General features: G+C 40.1%; 1 protein-coding gene across 2 annotated transcripts in view; it reads left to right on the top strand.

Annotated features, from left to right (window-relative positions):
- Positions 1-4420, top strand: part of SARC_06579 — a 5127-nt gene extending 707 nt beyond the window's left edge. The window contains exons 2-9 of one of the 2 annotated variants that reach the window (XM_014299503.1): positions 425-536; positions 1168-1340; positions 1985-2102; positions 2455-2521; positions 2801-2892; positions 3143-3273; positions 3652-3714; positions 4238-4420. In XM_014299503.1, coding sequence (XP_014154978.1) covers positions 425-536; positions 1168-1340; positions 1985-2102; positions 2455-2521; positions 2801-2892; positions 3143-3273; positions 3652-3714; positions 4238-4357 — 876 coding nt within the window. In that variant the 3' untranslated portion in view covers positions 4358-4420. Of the gene's footprint in view, positions 1-424; positions 537-1167; positions 1341-1984; positions 2103-2454; positions 2522-2800; positions 2893-3142; positions 3274-3651; positions 4192-4237 lie in introns of those variants that run through there. The other variant, XM_014299502.1, reaches the window with a different exon arrangement.
- Positions 4421-8387: the final 3967 nt, after the last annotated feature.

The following is an 8387-nucleotide window of genomic DNA, read 5'->3' as shown; positions in this document are numbered from 1 at the left end:
TATACATTAGTTTATATATAAATATAATTATATATAATATATATATATATATATATATGATTATATGTACATATATATATATATATAATTATATATCTGTATGTTTTTGTTATTATTGTATTGTATAGTCATTTTTATATAATATTATATTTTATCATTTTTATATATTATATTATTGTTATTATTTGATATATATGATTTTAAATTGTTTTTTAGTATGTTATATTCTTGTGTTTGTATATATACCTTTTGTATTTGGTTACATTTGTGCATATGTTTTTTTAATTTGTGTATATTCCTTGTTGAGTAGCAAGGTGCGACAACCCTGTGCTCACTTTCATTCGAACCTAGAAAACAAGATTGATAAATAGCGTACTAATACCTAGCTGAACGCCGTCCCACTTCATGTTATGCACTGTTGCAGATTCGGGAAGAAAGTTCCAACGACGAAGCGGCTGAGAGCGGTATATCGGCACCTGTTCGGCCGTTTTGTGTAGATAAATATATAGCTCAGCTGACTACGAAACACAATCTCGGTAGGTCCTTATATTTACTCGTTTGTGATACGATACATTTGCCAGTGTGGTGCGTACGCGTCTGCTTATCTGTAGCCTGTGCGTGTCTACATCGTAGTAGCGCGATGGGTTTATCTTAGCCAGCACTCTCGCAACAGTACTTTCTGTTCGATCCGGTGGCAAAGCCCAAGTTTTGACAGATGACTCTCATTGCTGTAGATCCGTTCTGGTGTGTGTTTTGATTAATCACTCTCTTGTTGGTGTACATGCAGTGTGGTGCAGTGCAGTGCCACCTTGTGTGGATAGTTGCAGCAGGGTGATGTGTAGGTATCTACAGTGCGCAATCAGGTACCAATCTAAATAGACTTTTTGATATGATGTACACAAACACCGAGAAGCTTCATGATGGTCTCATGTGTGTTGATCTACCACGCACACTCTCTTGTAGTATATATATATATATATATATATAATATATACAATATACATTTATATATATATGGATATAAAAAAGATATATATCTCAACTCATAAGCAGTTATCGCACTCGGTCGGACGGTTTGTATGTCACAACACTTTCTACTAGTGACATCCATCGACTTATTTAAACGATTTTGTCCTACTCTGCTGTATGATTATATATCACGCACAGGGCGGTATATAGTGTACGCGCCCAGATGTGAATCAACACACACACTGTGTCTAGATGACTACCCGAAGTTATCGATCGGCTCCGTTGTTGTTGCTGATAAGCAAGGTGCCTCCAAGGGAAGGGGGACAAATGTATGGGACTCGCCGCCGGGACAATTAGCCTTCTCATTTAAGGTTTGTGCGCATGTTTACACGCACTCAACTCATGAATATGTGTATCTACATGTCTACTATATATATATATTATGTATTTATGTATTTATGTATTTATGTATGTATATATATATATATATATATATGTGTGTGTGTGTGTAGTATGTATGCATATATATATATATATATATATATATATATATATATATATATAATAATAAATATAAATGTATATATATATACATATATATATATATATAATAATATAGTATATATATATATGTGTGTGTATGTATAATAATATATATATTATATATATATATATATATATATATATATATGAGAACATTCTCAGTTGAATTCCCTACACGTCTTGATCCTTATTTTTATTTGTTTGGCAGGTATGGAATTTAGGTTTGTTGTTGTAAAATCGCACTGCTCTGTATCTTCCCATTTAGTTTTAAAGGCTTTTTGTAAATTATGTATTTGTCTACTTTATAGGCTTAGATTCTGGAAAGCAGATGTACGATATAGAACAACTTGCTTCCTTCTTCACTCAAAAGTATCTTAATTTATCCGAGTATCGTCTGCAACCTAACCGTATATGCAGTACACACATGGCTCATTCTCTAAACGCATCCGATATATTTTCCATCACAATGCAGATAATGATCAAGCATCCTTCGCAACTTGTATGTATGCAATATCTGGTTTCCCTGGCGGTGGTGAAGGCCTGTGAGGTGTATATGCCTGAGAGATCAGTGAGGCTGAAATGGCCGAACGGTATGATGTGTTGTCTGAACTTTTGACTGTATTTTTACATATGGCACTAACCTTGAAAGCAAGCCAGGCTCTTTGTCTGTTGAAATTCTTATCTGTAAGTGCTACTTCCAGTCTTTTGGTGGTAGAAGGAATTTTATACTCGTTCACCACCAGAACTAATCCTTTTCAGGACGCACTGTCCAGCTCTGGTACAGCAGCGGTTTTAATATGCGTTTCCGTTTACGCTTTTAGAACACTCGCTTATGGAAAACTCTTATCAAACTGACAATCCATTCTGAACTGTCAGATGAAAGTGCATAGACAACGCTTGTATTGAACCCTTTTTCTATTAATTTGTTCACTTCTTCTTCAGATATATACACAAATGATAAGGTGAAGATAGGGGGCATCCTATGCAATTCTGTGTACAACTCTGAAAAGTATGTGCGATGTGGACAGGCACTTGTCTGAGATCTAATATCCTTCGTTTACCTGCTGCTTCGAATCGTGTGTACTGTGTGAGACCATTCTGATTGTGCATGAGATGTACTTATTACTCCAACAGTATGAGACAGTCAACCTTCAGCGCTGCCCCTCATATTTGGGTTGGGATTTGGATTGCTTAGCCTACGTTACAACCACGTCTACACTATACCTTGTTAGTCAAATATGGTTGAATTCTAATAGATGGGTTTGAATCCCCTTATGCTTAACTTTAGGAAGGAGTTTGAGATTGTCTGCGGCGTCGGGCTCAATGTCTTCAACGACCAGCCGACCACATGTCTGGCATCAATGATGTCACATATATCAGGTATAGTTTAAAGTACTATTCACACACGTGTCGTCTGTGTCGTAACGTTACCTGTCCATCGACCAATGTCTCGAGGAACCGACCGATCTCGTGCTTTTTATCTATAAACCCTTCGTGTGAGTGTTCGGTGCTACACATCATATTTCTGTACCCGCAATTATAGGGCTTCAATCGCCGATGGATCTGTTGGATGCGCTTAGACCTCAGACACGTGTTAACATCGCTACTCGCCGTTTTATTCTGTTTGTAGACTTAGACCAGGGCAGCTTCCCTCCGCTGGAAAGGGAGGGACTCCTCGCGCACTTCATGAACATATTCGAACGAGATTTGGAGCTGTACCGCGTCAGAGATTTCCAACCGTTCTTGCCCGACTATCTGAAGGTTACATTGAGTCTTCTGTGATGCTTTGTCCTTATAGTTGTCTGTAGTTAGCACTCTCGGGAGTGCGTTTGTGCTGCCTCGCTTAGCTCTCTCGGGATTCAAGTTTTATTCCTTTCTAGGCAGTTGTTGAGTGTGTGCGTCACAGTTCTACTGATCACATCAGCGTAGATGATATATCTTTATCTGAATACAGAAAGTTTGGCGCGTGCACACTTTGCTTGAGACATACATGCTTGTGCCCGTTTGGGATGCTCTATCACACGTACACACCCCTAAAACCACCCCTGTGAGCTACAAACCTGGCATGCACCCGAGTTCGTGCAGGCATCCCAACTAGGAAGACGCAGAAGCTCATAGTTTATGATACTTGTTAAACAGAAATGGCTACATTCCGACGAGCGGCTGACATTGCAAGCGGACGGATTGACAGTCACTGTGAAGGTGTGTGGGGAAAGGAGAGAGTGGGAATTCTCTACGGCACCGATTGGTCTTTGATATCGATCACATGATCACCAACCTCATCGGACTTGGCATACATGTCTGAAATTATGATATGTACATGTATTGTGTATCCCAACATGCGGATATGTGATGAGACTCTGGATGTGCTCTTGCTTGTCTCCCATTTTATGTTTTCAAGATTACGGTGTGATGTGCATTCATTGTTCATGCCAATATGTCAGTATGTGACGAGGTCGGATACTTTGAATGTGGCAGTATTCGTATCCGGTTGTTCCTTCTACCTGACGTGTCTTCTTTGTTGAAGTTGCTGGCAAGGTGCAGTTTTCGGTTCAAATTGTATGGAAAACAATTATCACCGACTTATACCTCATGTTGTACTTGTTGTGCTACTATCTTCGTATACACCTTATTTTCCATTGAATAGTTATCAGTTCCTACCGTTTTTCCGTATCTGCATCACTACTGTATTGGTAACATCTGTTCATACCTACACAATCATCAGGGTTTGACCAGTGAAGGATATCTGTTAGCGGAAGATAGTGACGGGGACCCCTGTGAGCTACATCCTGATTATAATAGCCTAGATCTCTACCAAGGTCTATTGAAGAAGAAAATCCGGTAACCATATAGCTCGATATTAAACTTAGTCATAAATCGAGATGATATCTCTGCCATCAACTATGAGCAGCTGTTTAGTCATCGGCTCAAAGAGTGGCTTTCGGTTGGACAAGCTGTGTGACTCGTTAATAGATATCATCTTATCCACTCGTAACTCCGGATTTAGATCAGTACGAGACATCAGGTGGCAGTGTCTTCAAGATAGTGTTAGGTTTAGTGCAGAGTTTCTCAGTACGAGATACTAGGTAGCAGTGTCTTCAAGATAGTGTTAGGTTTAGTGCAGAGTCTCTTACCTTCACGACGGAAGTCTAGTGAATGGTAGTGTTTGAGCCTTGATTTATAGTAGCGCCATTACGCAACAGAGAAAGAAGGGTTAGATACATGCCTTTGAATAGCAGACGCTGAAGACATCATCAGACAGTACTGTTAAAGGTACGGTGACCATTTGCATCTCCAACCTGTACATAATGATGACGGAGTGGTAGGACGCAGGGCATTTCGAGCATTTACCTCGAACGCATTTACATTATAAACGCGAAGAAGAATACCTTTCTGTATTTGGTATAGCAATAGCCACATCAGCTGCATTTGAGTGCATGCCGGCGGAGTGCCCTTCGGTACACTCAGTGGTGTTGTTACGTTAGATTCTGTAAAGGCTTACCTAATTAGATAGTATTAAAATGCAAACTATATGCTAACTAAATCCAGATGCTCGCCAATCCTTGACTCGGACACTTGCAATATCACTATAAATATAGTCTAGTATGAGCTGACGTTAGGTTTCCCATAACGTTATATTGCCCGAAGATCACTGGAGTACCCGACTGATACATACAAACGCACCTCATGTACATTCGTGAAACAAGGAAGTGGTCCCAATCTTGTCGGCCCACATCGCACATTCCAAAAGTCCTCAAAGGCCACTACAAAATGAATCTTTCTCAATAAATATGAGCGAAACAAGCACATGTTCGATAAATATTATATCCGCCTGTTGATGGTTATTATACGTGCCTGTTGATAGTAATTATACATGTCTGTTGATAGTTATTATACATGCCGATGATAAGTGTTATACACGCCCGATGATAGTTATTGTACATATCTGTTGATAGTTATTATACATGTCTGTTGATAGTTAGTATACGTGCCTGTTAATAATTCTTATATACGTCTGTTTATAGTTATTATACGTGCCGATGACAGTTATTATACACGTCTGATAATAGTTGTTGTACATATCTATTGATAGTTATTATTCGTGCCTGTTGATAGTTATTATACATGTCTGTTGATAGTTATTATACATGCCGATGACAGTTATTATACACGTCTGATGATTGTTATTGTACATATCTGTTGATAATTAATATACATGTCTGTTGATAGTTATTATACGTGCCTGATTATAATTATTATACACGTCTGTTTATAGTTATTATATATGCCGATGATTGTTATTATACACGCCTACAATTATTGTTCACGTCTGTTTATAGATATTATACATGCCGATGATAGTTTTTATACACCCTGATGATAGTTATCATACATGTCTGTTGATAATTATTATATGTTGATAGCTATAGACCCCAGAGATTGATCATCTTTATGCCCAAAGACTTTGTCTCTATAGCTTCATTTGCAGAGTGCTTATTGATGATTCGCCTTGGAGTGTTACAATATCATCCGAAGCGGTTGCTCTGAAAGCCCACGCTTTGTAATTTTGGTACTTAAGATAAGATGCTTCTGTAGCACTAGGTATATACATATATACTGTACTGTTCAAAGTAGTCCGTGGTAGCCACGAGTACACCTGCGGCATATCAACGGCTACCACAACACACAAAGTCTGCAACAATCCACTTTGCAGCTACAATCCTATATTTAAGGCCATCTGTCGATTTTGCGTATCCGATCAGAGCCGATGAATGCTACAGAGGCGCGTAAGTGGTCCTCTTTGAATCCAATTTAATTCCTAAGTGTGCTCAGCGACGAGTGCATCACTTGAAGGTTTGTCTGCGCAGTACACCCATTAAGAAGTGTAGCTCATCTTCGTGATCCTTTGCACTAGAACGAACTAGCTTCATCCGGTAGGTCAAGGTGATATAAGATTCGTGAAAATTGTGATGATGACCCAAACGGAACAACACGGACCCAAATATCAATCTATGATACGCATCCTACTTCAAACACTCATATTCCCTTGTACACGTGAATCAAAAATCCCTCTACTATGTCTTTATTTATTGTGAGTTTGGCTTGGCACTCTTGTTAGTGCGAGTGCGCCTTGCATTCGTTCATGCTTTCCTCAATTACGTTACTTCCAATTCATTTGCTAGTATTTCCGACCACATTTGGGTTTGTCTACCTGAATACCATCTTGCGTCTTTTGATGCATTTTCGCTCAAAGCGCACCAGCTGCTCCCTGAACCCACTGCAGTGAGGCAACGAAGGAGACACGTAAGTTGTATTTCTCGAGTATGTACACGATCAAGACACATTGATGGTTGACGGGGTACACTGAACAAACAGCCAAATTCGCGTATTGGGGGAGGTTGTATAGCAAGTACGTACGTATGCGCGATAGAACGCGTAAACAAGATTTGACTATCAAATCGAGGTATATAGTATACGGTGTCGGCTCGTCTCGACCTTCAGAAGACATCATTGAGGTACTTTCAACAACCAAAGGGTCAGAGAACAACAACATGGTACGAAATTTCAGTACGAATCAACATATACAGAAGCAACTGCGAATCCATGAATTACTCAAGCGTCGCGACAAGCCCGCAGACGAAGAGAAAACAATCTGCAGCACCACTGTGCTGAACAAAACTACACTCCACAGCTAGTGGCAAAGGTTTTCCGTGCAGTACTACGCCTGACATTCGACATTGTATGCTCCATACTATGATACTATCAACGCACCCAGACATACACGACCACTTACGAGGCCAGACAGTGCGCACGCTCAGCACAGGAGCTGTAACGGTTGCAGCTCCTGTCATTCACTACGTGCGTGTTAAGCTCGTTCACAACATGAATACACCACATATGGGACAGCGGTGTAAATATCACAAATGAGTACAGCGAAACACAGACCAGCCTCGCAAAGGTATATATTAAGGGGCTGGCGCGTGTCAGGTACATGCATGTACATTAAACGTACATATATACGCCTGAGTGTGTGTATATGTAGGTATATCTCTGTATCCATACAACTAGGGCCCACCTATTTGGATTGACGACATTACGTCTGCCTTTCACGTAGACCAGCGCGTCGTCCAATGTCCACTTCAAGTCTCTTATGCAGTAGGCGATGACCGCCGTTGCTGATCGACTGACACCCATCTGAATAGAACGATTAATTACAAAGCGTATGCAAGATGTATGAGAGGAAAACGTTCTGAATAAAAAATTACGAAGCGTATACAAGATGTACGAGAGGAGAACGTGCTAGTGCTAGGTGGGTAGGATGGGACATGCAACCTACACAGGGAATATCTGTGCCAGATGCTTTATAAGTGATGCTATAGGAGAGATTGTATTGTGCACAGATGTGTGTCGCGGTGCTCCGGCTGACACCCATCGATCTGAAGAATAGCTTTGATGGGTATAAAGCGACGTATGTCGTACATAAAAGTACACACAGCAGAGACTCTGAGAATTCTGGTCCCACTTTTCTCGTCAACCATCTGCAGTAAATACTAGAATACTGTTGCGACGCGGAATTCTGTACAAGCCAATCAAAGTGATTCTAATACGCTCGAGGTATAAAGTACTGGAACAATTGTATGCGTTCGCACCACATGGTATCGTCTGATGAGCAGTTTCTGTAGATTATACGAAGAAGTCGGCACTATGTCGAACAATACTACCCAATACACAATAATGAATAGACTAGCCTCTACATAGTACAAGTGTTCGTTGAGGTAATTGCATGTATGCATATTTTGTGTTGGGCATGTATAAGACCCAACCCTCGTCCATTCGCACAAACATACACGTGTCCACCTTTGATGACCATGTTT

This window comes from Sphaeroforma arctica (assembly GCF_001186125.1).
Source record: "Sphaeroforma arctica JP610 unplaced genomic scaffold supercont1.475, whole genome shotgun sequence".
NCBI lineage: Eukaryota > Ichthyosporea > Ichthyophonida > Sphaeroforma > Sphaeroforma arctica.
Note: the sequence above shows the minus strand (reverse complement) of the source record. Positions and strands in the feature narration are given on the sequence as shown.